The sequence below is a fragment of the Cibotium barometz genome, chromosome 51 (genome assembly GCF_041138505.1).
Source record: "Cibotium barometz isolate CiBa-2024 chromosome 51, ASM4113850v1, whole genome shotgun sequence".
Taxonomy (NCBI): Eukaryota; Viridiplantae; Streptophyta; class Polypodiopsida; order Cyatheales; family Cibotiaceae; genus Cibotium; species Cibotium barometz.
Window position 1 is genome coordinate 19345761 of NC_141096.1, and position 14780 is coordinate 19360540.

General features: G+C 45.9%; 1 protein-coding gene across 9 annotated transcripts in view; it reads right to left on the reverse strand.

Moving 5' to 3' along the window:
* Positions 1 to 647: 647 nt before the first annotated feature.
* LOC147609401 (arginine biosynthesis protein ArgJ family) overlaps positions 648 to 14780 on the reverse strand; it is a 146434-nt gene continuing 132301 nt past the window's right edge. For 2 of the 9 annotated variants that reach the window (XM_086787467.1, XM_086787465.1), the window contains 7 exons: positions 13663 to 13785; positions 13497 to 13559; positions 12402 to 12479; positions 12145 to 12290; positions 3320 to 3403; positions 964 to 1034; positions 648 to 855 (listed from right to left, as the gene is read on the reverse strand). In XM_086787467.1, coding sequence (XP_086643593.1) covers positions 773 to 855; positions 964 to 1034; positions 3320 to 3403; positions 12145 to 12290; positions 12402 to 12479; positions 13497 to 13559; positions 13663 to 13785 — 648 coding nt within the window. In that variant the 3' untranslated portion in view covers positions 648 to 772. The other 7 variants (XM_086787466.1, XR_015264225.1, XM_086787468.1 and 4 more) reach the window with 7 other exon arrangements.

The window sequence follows — 14780 nt, forward strand, 5'->3', positions numbered from 1 at the left end:
TAAGATTCTTGTGTCTATGATTATTAATATTCACTTAAAGCATGGATTTTACGACAGACTAATTCAAACATTTTTTCCCATCTTAGAACTTACATTAGATCCAAATGATTACTTTCATGCATTTAGAAATCTGAAGTCCTACTTTAAAAAATGAGTTTCTTTGCCTAAACTATTCATTGTTTTCTTATGGATGATAGCAAGTAGAACTTCTCCCCCCTTGACTTCAATAGCTTGGATTGATACAAGATTTCAGATTACTTAAATCATGTTGATTACATGGTTCTTTACTTAAACCGAAGTGCCACAATCATTCTAAGTGGCTTAGTAATCCAATATGGAGTGACCAATTTGTAATTACATAAAACATTTATTGAATTTTTTAATTCCGAAGGCAAGGCAAATGGGTTATTAATTTTAACACACATATGTACATGCATATAAACATATTGCATGTATGTATGGGTGCATGCATGCACACACACATACACACGAGTGCCCTCACTCACATACATGCCGAAAAATGTATGTAAATATATTTTTTACACACATAAGAGAGAGAGAGAGAGAGAGAGAGAGAGAGATGTCATCTCTCTCTCTCTCTCTCTCTCTCTCAAAAGACACCCAAAAAAAAACATCGAGTCAAAGTATTTGAAGATAATTCCAGTTCTTTTTAATGCAAATTATGAAAAATGTCCTTAGGACCTCATGGTAAAGGTGCTACACTTAGACCCTGCAACCTATCAAGGATTGTGTTGAAAAAACTAAGATCCTCTTATGTTGTGTATTCAGCATTTATTTTGACATAGTCATAACTCAGATCACAGCCCCATGCTTGGCTGCAGCCGTCTCCACAACCTGTATAGGGGTTCAGATGTGTTAACTCACGCATATACAAGCTCTACCCCATCCCTTATGTAAGCTATGAAATGCATTTTTGAGAAAGCATCCACTATTGCACATTACCAATCGATATGTTTATTTGAACAATCCCATGTTTCTGTCCAGCCTCTCTTAAATACTGGCTAGCAGCAGCTCTGCAATACCACATTCAAAACCATGAATATGCGTTGGTAAATCTGAAACTAGTGGCATCATCATCATCATCTCTTTCTCTCTCTCTCATCTGTAGAGCGAGACGCCCACGACCACGAGGATCGCGTCCACGACTCCCTCACCATTGGCAGATTCGAGCCATCATTGCCTGCCACCCGAGGAGTTTACCGCGACGATTCGGCGGTTCAGCTTTCAGCTCTTAGCTCTCTTAGGATGTTACTATTTTCATTCTTTCTTTCAGATTTGTTATGTGATGAGACATCATCATCATCAGTTGTACCTTGTTTTGGTCTCATGGGCCATTTCGGCCTTTAGGAGACGTTTAATATATCTTTCTTTCTTTCTTTCTTTCTCTCTCATGAGATGAGATATGAGATATGCCATGGACATTATTGTATCACTTTGGTCTCATAGGCCCATTGGGTCTTTAGTAGACGCTTAATATATCTTTCTTTATCAGGCAAGACTTGACTCAGCTGGACACTAGGAGGACATGGATACAGCCGACACACGAGCTTGGTACGAAGATGGCTTTCTATAGAGATCATCTTCTCCAGCTCACGGAGGATGGATTTGTGATTAGACCCAGCTACATGGATACTCATCTTTCTCATGGGGTACGGTGTGCTATTGGTCAGATGCGCACATCCTCACACCAGCTAGAGATTGAGACTGGCAGATTCAGAGGAGTACCAGCTGAGGCCAGGATTTGTCAGCTGTGCCAGATGGAGCCAGAGACAGAGTTACATTACATACGTCACTGTCCAGTATATTATGAGATACGAGGCCGTTTTCACTGCCTGTTCAGAGAGGGCTTTGGACCACTTTCTAGAGTCATGAGATACCAGGATCAAAGATGCCTCGGATTGTACTTGCTGGAGCTGCGTAGACATAGAGAGGGTCTCCTGAGAGGGAGGGGATCAGAGAGGGAGAGACACCTACAGAGGCAGATTACAGACTTCTTTCGACCAGAGATTGAGCAGTCAGGTCAGCAGGCATTGCAGCTAGCCCCAGAGTACAGCCGCACCAGAGGTACACTGATTGATCGGGCTATAGAGCTGGGGCGGTCCAGGCGCCCCAAGATGAGAGGCCCATCTCGACACCGGCGGAGACTACAACAGAGGATCAGGACCATACTAGCACGGCATAGGAGATGTCCGGTCAGCGTACTCACCATGGAGGACATTGAGGATATCCGCCATCGACCGATGAGAGATCTTTGGATAGTGATGTGTATGATGCTTACCTTTGTTGCTGGAGTTTTCCTCCCAGATGTTATCCATTAGGAGCTCCTGGTACCGTATTTTTCCTCATAGTTGTTTCAGTTTCAGTTAGTTGTTTAGTTGTTTTTAGCTTTCCTTACACAGACATTGTATCAGATCCACTAATTGTTGTAACCTTTTTGGTCTCATAGGTCATTTTGGCCTTTTGAAGACGTTAATATATCATTTCATTTTCATTTCATTTCATTTCTCTCTCTCTCTCTCTCTCTCTCTCTCTCTCTCTCTCTAGTAGACGTTACGCAGGGTCATGGAGTTTGAGGATCAAAGATGCCTGGGATTGTTTCTTTTGAGCTCAGGAGACACAGAGAGACCCTCTTTGCAGGCAGACAGGAGGCCAAGCCATGATGTACCTCGACAGAGGACCCTGACAGATTTCTTCGGCACCAGCACCAGCACCAGCAACCCAGCCCACACCCTCCTGATACCTCCTCCATTGGGCCATCAGGGCACCGACCATGCTCCCAGGGAGTCACCACTGATAGAGCAGTTATTTTATGTCGTGCCCGTCGGCCACGCCCACGACCACGGCATCCTCACCATCGCCAAATCAGAGCCATTATTGCTCGGCATCGGAGGCGCCTACCTCGCTTCTACGACCTCTCCATTCTAGACAGCCCCATGGCGGAGATACTTGATCTAAGGAGAGGGCAACACTTCAACTGATCAGCATACATGGATCTACCTGATATACATTTTTCAGTATTTTCTACTCAGTATCATCTCGGAGTCTTACAGTTCTGTTCTTATAACTGTACGACAATCATTTAGTTGTTCTCTTTGATGAGACACCAACTTCAGATGTACTCTCAGTTTTGGCCTTGTAGGCCACTATGGCCTCTTAGAGACGTTAATATATCATTTCATTTCATTTCTCTCTCTCTCTCTCTCTCATAGGTCGAGTTCGGCCTCTAGTAGACGTTAATACAGCTTTCTTTCTTTCTTTCTCACACACACACACACGCACATACACACAGGGTCCCCACCTCCATTCAGAATATGCCCAAATTTCCATGTCCTCCCACTTGCCAGTAGCTGACCATTGCCTCCTCTGTTTCAGCCTCAAAAGTCTGTGTCCACCACCAATCCCCACTCAATTTGTTACTTACCATCACTATCACTTCTCTCAAGAGCACATCACTATCACTTCTCTCAACAAGAACAAGACCGACTTTGCAACTTTTAACTTGTCTACCCTGTTAGCCTCTCCACACTCAAAGAGAGCCTCCCTTCTTAGCAATGCACTCCATACTCCAGCCCAATAGAACTTTCTCTTTACGGTCCACAAGAGAGCTTCAGAAGGCACCAATTCCCAGAATGAATGGTATGATATGGAATGCAGGGCTTTGCACAGAACTGGAAGGAAGTGTGTAGTCACCATAACACACAAGCCAGTTACACCAAGATAAAGTATAGACGTTTTTGTGAGACGCAAGAAATTAGAATTTCTTGAGAGAGATGAAAAAGAACACTTTAATATTCTCTGCTGTAACTACAAAGACTTTTGGGCTCGCTTCTTGGAAAGGAAATCAGCCTGCCTCATCACTCATCCAGCCATTTTGCAAGCGTACACAAGCACGCTCCTCAATTCAGCCAATCAAGACCACATTGATATCACAAATATACCCTCACCCACCACATCTGCTCTTATTACCACTGAGCTCATGGCCCAAGTTTTTTTATTTTTTGCAAAATATGAGAATTTCATTGAATATGAAAATTTCTGTACAAAATCATGGCCATCGGCTGGAAGAGACATCATCCCAAAATACAAGGTGTAATCTGGGATACGATGATGCCATAGAAATCAGACAGAGTAGATGAGAAGAAAACCTCATGGTCCCAACTCCGGGACTCCCTCACAAAAGCAGTGTGCCTAGCTTCTGCAGATCTGGAAGGTTTGTCCAAATGTCTATAAGAGTATGTACAGTATCTGCCCAAATGATGCATATGGGGTTGAGTGCCATCCATAGCCTCTACGCATCTAGCTTTCCAAATTTTGGCAATCATCACCCAATAAGTGTCCACTCTGTAGGGAAGATCTCACCCCTTTGCACGTGAAGTGGCGAAAATTTGGTATGGTTCATGTTATGGAGGCAAGAAAGGCCAGTAAATGCACAGTATACCAAGACAGCCTTGTCATCATTACCAAGTGCGGCACCCTAATAGCTATGCAAGGTCTATGGGACCGCCAATACCCTCCACATGGCCACATGGAACTGCAATGGGACTCTGTGGTCCGATCCAAGAGGTCTTGTAGAGCCCTATACAGGGAGGCAAAGAGACACATCAGAGCCCCAAGACATGGCTACCCGAGGTGTCTGCATATGTATGGGAGTCTACCTATAGGAGCCACACCCATGCCTCTAGGAGGGTACATGGCTCAAGAGTGGCATGCATGTTCAAGCCCCACTTGAACAGAGCACTGAAGGTGGTCCAAAGAATGACTTCGTTCATGTGGATGTGTCTGGTCAGACCAAGATTCCAGACATCACGCATTCAAGTGTGTTATTTTCCACCGGAGACATCTACCTTTGCATAAGTTTTATTGCATGATGAACAATCGCCATATGCCCCCTTGTTTGCAGACATCGTGGAGCTTGCCCAACAGGGAGAATTTCCGCTTTTGGATGACTTCAATGCACAAACAGACAGGATGCAAGTGCATATGTATGACCTTGATGCAGACCCAGTTATGCTTGCACAAATAGACCCTATGGAGCTGGGGCTAAAGTGGTCATCACAAGACACAGGGCACATCGCCACCTATGGCAAGAGTTTCTTAGACATGAGGGCCATGCATGAACAGTGGTGTAACATGTTCTATATCTACGAGATTCCCCTAGGGGCGGTGTGTAATTGGGAGTCTAGAGGGCTTAAGCTAAGCTTGGGGTGGCCAATGTGAATTAGAAAGGCCCAAGTGGACACCTAGAGCCTTAGTTGAAGAATTAAGGTGAAAGCCCTCCAGGGGTTTACACCTTAGAGAAGTAATTGGCCACATGGCAAGCATTGGGCAAGGCGTGTAGTTTCTCACTTGAAAATAGCATGAATTGAGGAAAGTGAAGGTAGACTTCACTGTGGTTGGGTGGTGAGAAGAAAGCAAACCCCCTGAAAAAATTAGGATTTTCCCTATTCAAGCTAATTCTCTATTATCTTACTAATTGTTGAAACCACGCTTTAGGATAGCTTACATATATAGCTTTGTTCACTGGTGAACACAAAATTGTGATTCTAATGTATTTTGAGATTAAGCATTGTGTATGCAAAAGGACACTTATAAGCCTTGGGTACCAGATCGACCACAGTTTAAGTGTGTATGAACACCTATGGCCTTGTACATAAGTCAAATTCTCTCATAATGCAATACACTCTCTCCCATTGTGTAATTGATCCTTGCTGTTTCTTTTCTACTCTAATATTACCCAAAAATGTTATCTTTCTTCACACATCACGTTTATATACAAATAAAAATCCTACTTGATGACTATACACCAACCAAAATATTTGTTTGATTGCCAATGTATTTTTTTGTGTTTTACTGTGCAGACACTAGCATTTTAATCATCCTCCTTGAAAGGCTTTTATAATGTTTTCTATACTAAGGTTGTTAACCTTGATATATATCATTTTATCAAGTAATACTAGTCAACTTTTTTCAACGTTTTTACTTCAACGTGGACTCTCATCAACTAACGCATGTCACAAGAAATCGACGATAAGCTTTTGGCCAGCTGAAAATACACTTCCATAATGTATTTTTTCTTATGCACCCAACTCTACAGAGATTTGAAAGGCCCGAACCTGACAACAAGCTCTGTGAACAATAATCAGCAAGTACCCTGTATTTTTCCAACTTGTTAATTTCTGCATTTTATTTGCATTTTTAAAAATGCAATAATGGCTTCTCCTAGAGAGAAGGAAACAATCTCCTTGTCTGCATCACTTAGACGTATTTGGGAAGAAGCAGATAGAGAGGTAGAAGAAATGCTTAAAATAGGAAGAACTGAGGATAGAGAGAGGTAAAGCCTCTTTGGAGGTTGAGGAAGGGGAGTTGCGGAGATGCAATTCAGGCTACTACCTTATACTAACTGTTTTTGCCAAGATTTTAGAAGCAGTCCCAAGCAGTATAATCGGCTGCCATTGGCTTATGTTTGTCTTATCCCCTCCTTTTAGGATGAGATGAATAACTTGTGAAGCTGAGGTGAAAAATAATGAAGAGGTGCAGCCCCTTACGCCAAGGGATGAGGCAAAGAAGCTCCATCCTAGAACTCTCCTAGGATGCAATGATGGCGTCTGTGACCTGAATGTCTCCCACCATCTGAGAGTGATACACTGCCTGGCCATGCAGGGTCTAGGTCACGGCCTCGTCGTCCTAGACTGTCCCTAGAGCCATGCTCAAGGGTAAGAGGAAACCTCTGCTTCAACATTGGCGGGCATGGGGTGGGAGTGGTGCAGGACTACGCAAACCCCGAGGAATGATCGATCCTCATAGGAGTCTCCTGAGGGAAGCAAGGCTGGTTCGGCTGCTCGGGAGGATGCTGATAGGAGGGACGTTGTCTTGTTTTGTCAGATGCATTCTGAGGGGAGCAAGGCTAGATCGGCTCTTGGGGAAGGTGCTGAGGTGGAGGTCCGGAGGCCGGCTCATCACTTGGTGCGGGGGGTGGGCCCTGTATCCTGAGGGGGCTGAGAATCTGTTTGGCCACATCTAAGTGTGGCTTCCTGGGGACCTGATTAAACTAACTCAAGTCCAACAACATAGCTCACGTGATCCTTGGGAATTAAATCTTGGGGTAGCCTTCGGAGAGGCTAACTGCTCCTAATGTTTCTCTCATGTGACCGTTGCCTCAGGGCGCGTGCCTCTGGTTAGGTAAGGGGGGGAGAGAGTGCTAGTGTTGTCAGTTTTTTTTTTTTTTTTTTTTTTTTTGGGGGGGGGGGGGGGGGGGGGGGGCAAGATGAAGGCTCCACGCTTAAGGCCACAGCCATCGGTATAGCCCATGCAGCTGCAGTGTGTTAGCATTCATCTCCTGTCTATACCATATTATACCTTACGGAGTGAGGGCCTAGGATGTGGGTGTGCCCGCCCGCGGGAGGAGTCCCTGAGTTTGTCCATTTTCCCAGTTTTGAAGGCTTGTGGGGGGGACAGCTATTTTATGCTGTTTTTTTCTTTCCTCTGGTCGGCCTGTAGGAGTCGGCTGGCCATGAGGGGCCCGACCAACTGCTGGCCGACCAGGCCATGTGCTGGCTGACTAGGATAGACCTAGTCGTGGGCCCATAGAAGGGCTGTCGGCCCCATTTCTTCTGGCCAACTGCACGCCCCTAGCCATATATATAGCACACCTCCCCCCCCTCACCCCCCCACATTGGATGTACCTACTATCTTGTGTATATAGCAAAGTTTACACCACTTCTCCTCTCTTGCATTTTTTTGCTCTCAGATTTCTGTCTCATTTCCGCTGCACATTCCGACATGGTATCAGAGCCCAAGGTGGCTTGAAGCTTGGAGACAGTGAGAGCTTGCAAGGCTGCTGTACTTGGTGCTGATGCTGATTGGAGAGTATCCGGGACGTATAGAACGTGGAGAAGCGGGTAGAAGGCGGGCGTCAATGCTCGACAGCCACCTTGCAAGAAAACGCAGCCTCTTCTTCAAAAAAAATTCCCACCCACCCTCCCTTCACAAGACCACGTGAACCCCTGAGATGGCATATTTGCTCGAGATGGCGGAGAAACCTGTGAAGATCCCCACCCTCCCGACGTTCCGAGTGGACCGATAGTTGGACGGGAACAACTATGGCATTTGGAAGGTGATGATGGAGTCTGTTTTGGAATCTTATGATTTGGCTGGCTTCATCACAGTTGGAGTTTCAAGGCCAAATCCGGCGGAGGACACCTCGATATCAGTCAAAGAGCGGGAGACCCAAGCACAGTTGTGGGATCGTGTCAATTCCCGTGTGCGCTTTTTCGTCTTCCTCAATTGCACACCCCAAATGATCAATCATATCAAACACATGACGCTAGCTCGAGGGATTTGGTAGCACTTAATCTCTCTGTACAATCGGGTATCACCCATGAAGAGAGTTTCCTTGGAAGTGCGGATGCGAGTGACGAATCCTACAAAGTCTTCGACAATCCGGGAGCACATCAACAAACTCCAGGCTCTTCAGCAGGAGGTTCTTCAAGCTAGGAAGGAGATATCATAAGAGGACATGGCCATCACCCTATTGTCTCATATGTCCTCTCAGTACTCAGCTTTCTATTCCTCTTTGATCTCACCAACGGGAGGCTCAGCACCATTACTTGGGAGGAGCTTGTGCCAATGATATTGGACGAGGAGGAGCGATTTGTGAACCCTCCACAGGGCGGCACAGGCGAAGTCTTCTGAGAAGAAGCCCAACTCGGATTGTGATGCCTTCAAGGCTGAGCGGACCTGTAACCATTGTGGCCAGAAGGGTCACTACTGGAGGAAATGTCCTCAGCGGAGCACCGAGAAAGGTGCAGATTCCTCATCTAGAACCGTGGGTTGTGGGCCGGCGAGCCATGCCGTGCCGACGGACTGGGACGCAGCCAGGCCGGCGGGACATGGAACTATCACATGATGGAAAGCCTCGAGTCTAGGCTGTGGAGCTGTACCGGGCATGAAGGCAAGTGAAGGGTGAGGCCCCGCAAGGAAAACGCATGATGACGTGCTCGACGGGCCGGTGGAGCCGAGTCATGAGATGGAACGATTGGAAAGGCCGCGCCGCGGCTAGATGTCCGAGTCCCGATCCTTCAGCTGCAGCCGTGAAGACTCCATCTTTTGTGCACTTGGAGATTATGGACACCGGAGCTTCATCTTCTTCAAGCAGGGAGGCAGTTGGTCTCACCATTGGGGATACTCGAGAGTGGATTCTGCACAGTGGTGCTTCCAGGCACATGACTCCTCCTCGAGAGTTGTTACAGGACCTTCAGATGCAAACAGGTCACATCTTTATTGGTGACAAGTCCACTATCCCGATTCACAATGAGGGCAGGTTGGATATCGTCCCTAATGGCAAAGGGGGGAAGCATTCCTCCCTGGTTCTTTATGTCCCATCTCTTGGCTTTCATCTTTTGTCACTGCATGAGGTTCGCAAGACTGGCATGCAGGTGCAGTTTGATGAGCATTCAGTTGCTATCCGAGACAGAGCAACAAGCTAGGTTGTTTGGAAAGACAGAGTGGAGAATGGGATTAACAAACTCTCAACACTCTCTTCTCTCACAGGTACTCGGCTCGGTGATTTGTGGCATTTTCATTTTGGCCACTTGAATGTGGACGCGTTGCGGCTGCACGCTTTCCGAGACCAAATGGTGGATGGCTTGCCAGATGTTGGCAGCAAGCAGAGACACTGCAGTTCTTGCATTCGTGGGAAGCAACATAGGGAGTCTTTTTCAAAGCAGGCTACCAGCTGGGCTTCGAAACCACTGGAGTTGGTTCACACTGACTTGTGTGGGCCTATGCAGACCCCATCTTTGGGAGAAGCCTCGTATTTCATGCTGATTGTGAATGATTGTAGCAGGTTCACATGGGTGTACTTTCTGCCACATAAGGACCAAGCCTTTGCTCGGTTCAAGGACTGTATGCTTTGGTGGAAAAGGAGTCTTGATTGCAGGTGAAGATTGTTTGGGCTGACAAAGGAGGGGAGTTCTCTTCCAATGCTTTTGTGTGGTTTTGTGCGGAGAATGGCATCAAGTGGGAGCTGGCCAATAATGGTCCCCTTCAGAGAATGGAGTGGTTTAGCAAAAGAAACGGACTGTGGTGGAGATGGCGAGGACGATGTTGGAGCATCACGACCTTCCTCGTCCACTTTGGAGAGAGGTTATGACTACGGCTGTCCATATCCTCAACCCATCTCCGACGCGACTGCAATGCCTAAGATGACTCCATTTGAGGATTATTTTGGCAAGAAACCAAATGTCTCCCATTTCCGTGTTTTTGGGAGTGATGCCTATGTTCACATTCCAAAGAAGCGGAGGGGAAGCTCGACTCCAAGTCCCAATCTCTTTCCAAAGGCTACAAGTTATATGACTCGGAGCGGAATGAGGTTGTTGTCTCAGCAGAGATGTTGCCTTTGATGAGCATGTTCCAGGTTCCACTGTTGAGGAGCCACCGCTTCTTGGAGAGCCAAATGAGTACGAGGATGAGTCCCGGGCTATTGTTCCAGCTAGCCAGCCTTAGTCAACAAGAGAGGTTGATCCCAAGGTTGGAGATTTGCCACAGCAACCAACAAGAGGCTCCGCATTCTGTTCGGGTACCGAAATGGTTGTTGGATACCATTCGAGAGTCTGGTGTGACGGAGTATCCCTCTGGGTGGACCACAGAGGATGGACCTCGAACATCGCATAGAGTTAGTGACAAATGTCAGTCAGAGAAGCATTTACAAGTAAATTATGCCTTGATGTCTCGTATCGTTCAGAACAAGGAGCCTACTTCAGTTAAGGAAGCTCTTTCCCAAGAGACTTGGAGGAAAGCCATGCAAGTGGAACTAGAGGCCATAGAGAAGAATGGGACTTGGGAGTGGGTTCCGAGGCCGATGAAACGGTCAATCATTCGTGTCAAGTGGGTCTACAAAACCAAGTATAAGTCCGATGGGTTCGTGGACAAGCACAAGGTCAGACAGACTTGTGGGCTGGGGGCTATGCTCAGCGACCAGGCATCGAGTATGAGGTCACTTTTGCACCAACAACTAGGATGGCCACGATTCAAAGTGTTCTTGCCCTTGCCTCTCATCAGCACTAGTTGATGTATTAGATGGATGTTAAATCTGTGTTCCTGAATGGTGATTTACAGGAGGAGGGGTATGTTGAGCAACCTCCATGCTTTGAGGTTCCGGGCTCCAAAGGTATGGTTTAGAGGTAGCGGAAGGCCTTGTATGGTCTGAAACAAGCTCCCAAGGCTTGGAACCAGAAGATCGATGCTTTCTTTCACAGACAAGGTTTCCAGAGATCAGTTTTGCAGATCCGAACTTGTATCTCTTTCGGGAATGCGGTATGGTCACATTGATTATCCTCTATGTGGATGATCTTGTCCTCACTCGCAATCATATGGAGCACATAGCCTTGACGAAGGCTACCTTGTCAGAGGAGTTTGAGATGACGGATTTCGGCTTACTCCGTTTCTTTTCGGGATTGGAGATTTGGCAAATCCAGAGGGGGTTCTTTGTTTTTTAGCAATGGTATGTTCACAAGTTGCTACAGGCCTTTGGGATAGAGAACTGCAAGCCTATTTCATCACCAAAGGACCAAAATACCAATCTTTTTGTACATGATCCTTGTGAGCAGATTGATGCCTCTTTATATCGGAAACTTGTCGGTTCATTGATTTGGTTGCTAAACACCGAATTGGACTTGCGTTTTCCAGTAGGACTGTTCAGCTCCTTCATGCAAACACCTTTGAAGACTCATTGAGATGCAGGATTGCGGATCTTGGAGTACCTGTAGGGTACGAAGGATCTTGGACTCTTTTGTGACACTGGAGGGGGATCGAAGGATCGAGTCAGTCTCCAAGGTTGGAGTATATGTATATGTTGGCAAGTAACAAGCATTTGCTTAGCTGAAAGATGGCTGAGAAGACAGTACTACTGGTTTAAATTGAGAACTTATTCTAGACATCCATAGCAAGGAACGCATGTAGGAAAATATTTGTATGTTGTGTGCACGTAGTTGTGCAAGCCTGTGTGGGAGTTTTTGTGTGCATGCGCTGATTTCTCAGGCAAGCACACACCATAGAAAAACACTAAAATTAAATTACATGCTTGACAGCTGAACAACATGACCTAGCATGGCTTAAGTGGTATACCGATCAAATGCTTGTGGTTGGCCACCTTCCATGAGTAGAAAGTTTCCGAGATGGATTCTTAATTGAGTAGGGTTAAAGTTGACCCCTGCATAACCTGCAGCACAAGCAATGCGGCCCCAATTTGGGTCCCTCCCATACACTGCAGCCTATATACATCCATAACCACACGACATTGCGAAACAAGATTTATACAGGTTAAAGTATGCTTCTTCATAAAAGAGTGTACACAGAGACAAAGTCCAAACGAGGTCCCAAACCTTGGTGAGAGAGGATGCTGCTACAGCTCGTGCCACGGCTGCCGCAGCAGCTTCTGTATCTGCGCCTGTCACTTTAACCTGAATTGGGTAAAATTTGAAACGATCTTCTCTCAAGTCAGAAGGAAGAAAATAGTGGTACAATGCATGTGCCTCTTACAAATTGGAAAGAAATAATCCCTTTCAAGTTTCATCCATGCGAGGAATGCTGCAAATGGATTTCATGGGAGTAAAGAACCCCCCCCTCTCCCACAACAACAAAAAAACAACCCAGTCACTCCAACTTTGCATCTTTTGGGTCTAGATCTCTTAAAACATCAAAAATCTTCTACTATGAATTGGAGTGTTTGGGATTTGTCCACTGCTGAACGATTTATAACAATGCACTGGCATGCTGATCGTCTGGTTGGATGTAGTGGACTTGCATGTTCATGCATTTTACCTATGTTTTGGGCCCTCTTGTGGACACCCTGCTTGAATTTTTGTCCACCCATAATCTAGCTGCAGCTGATCATCACCCTCACCTGTCAGCTTGTCCCTTACTTGGCTACATAGTGAGACTCTCTGTGTTGTCTCGCAAGGTCCCATGACACGGGCATTTAAAAAGATCTCTTCTATCTCAATATGCTTGAGGTGAGAAAACTTGTAGGTGTTGCATGCCACATTTTTTGTAGGAAAATATACCACAATCTTATGTTCCAAGCCACTTTCTCCATACACTCCTGTATCCAGCCCTTTTATGTGTGACCACACACATTACTGACCAATGGCAGTCCTCAGAGCGAGTTGGCATGTCACCTGTATTTGACAAGGTAACACACCCCCTGTCGCTCCTTCCAAAAGAACAAAGACTTTTGATACTTCAGTAGAAATGTATCCCCTTAGAAAGTCAGGGAGGCTGTATCTAGACGCCCCAAGATGTGGCTTGGGGGGTCTAGCATTATGGAGAGAACTGAAGGTGTCCACTGACGCTTGCCCAAACGATATGATACAACACTGCCCAGGAGGGGGTGCAAGTTCAAAATCTGGCACCTATACTATCATGTATAGACCACTACGAGGAGAAAAAAAAAAAGCAGCAGAGGGAGAAAGACTTGCCTCAATCAAACAAGTTGCACCTTCACCATCCCAAGCGATAGATTTCGCCAACCCTTGCAAAACCTGTTAAAACAAGATTAATGACAAAAGTTTGTCCGTGGACACACAAGCACACTGCACAGACAAAATAATGATTACTTAGGTAGGAAAAGGAGAACGTTCCCACAGCATCAAGGGCTCTTTGCAATTGCTGTGCTTCATGACTATCAATACTTGAAATTAGATCACACCCAGAAGCACCACTAGTCAACGCCAAGAGGGTGTCATTTGTGCTCGTGTCTCCATCCACCTGCAAACAAGGTGGTTGTGAATGTCCAAGAATTCCCAAAGACAAACAACAGCATCCACCATTAGCATGCCACACAAGTATACATGCAACCCTTATTGTTACAACTTCAAACTCAAACATGTTTAGGACAAACGGCCATCATCCACTTTACGAGTTGATGCCACATACAAGCAAACAATGCATTTATCTTTTACCAATACTATGAATGGTTCTTGATGACACGGGCTGCTTTTCAAGTCTCCTGGCTGCACTGAGTCTCTGCTCTGATCCCAATGCTGTAAAGTCTTGAATCTCTCAAATGCTCAGAAATTTCACAGGTGATAGCCAACACTGCTCCTATCCATACAGGTGCCATCCATTCAGCTTGATGACGTCAACACAGGTCGCTTCAGCTCAAAAATGCAATGGCAGCACATTACCTATACAGTAGGGCCGTCCTGGAAAGTTGTACATGTGAAGGAACTCAAATAGCAGATCAACAGCTTCAAGAGATGCCAGCAGATGAGCATACAGCCGAAGCGTCGTAAGGGCCGATGTTGGGTTTTCTTCTGCCTGCAAGGCTGCATGTATGTCTAGTCTGCCAGCAAATTAGGCATTCCCTTGACAGACTTGCCACATCCGCACTCTTGCCGTAATAAATGGCACCGTGGCGGCTCAAAAGCATGACTTGATCCACTATTTGAAGAGGGTCCTTGACAAGCATCCTGAAAAGAGGCAAATCACCACTATTGACAGTAACCACTTATTCAGCTAAAATAGGGTGCATCTGGGAGGTGGGGTACCTCTATCACCACGTCATCTAACATTGGAGAGAAAAAAGTTTCTCAATAACCTAGAAAGGGAAGGGTGATTCAGAAGATAGGTTTGTCTCTTACAGTGTTATGATAGAAGAAAAGTAGCACTAGGGTTATGTTTTAAGTTGCATAGCCATGAAGTAAGCAATGAAGTCCTTCAAGTCTTTGTGCTCTTCAAGACGTTCGTCAGGAAGTCATGTT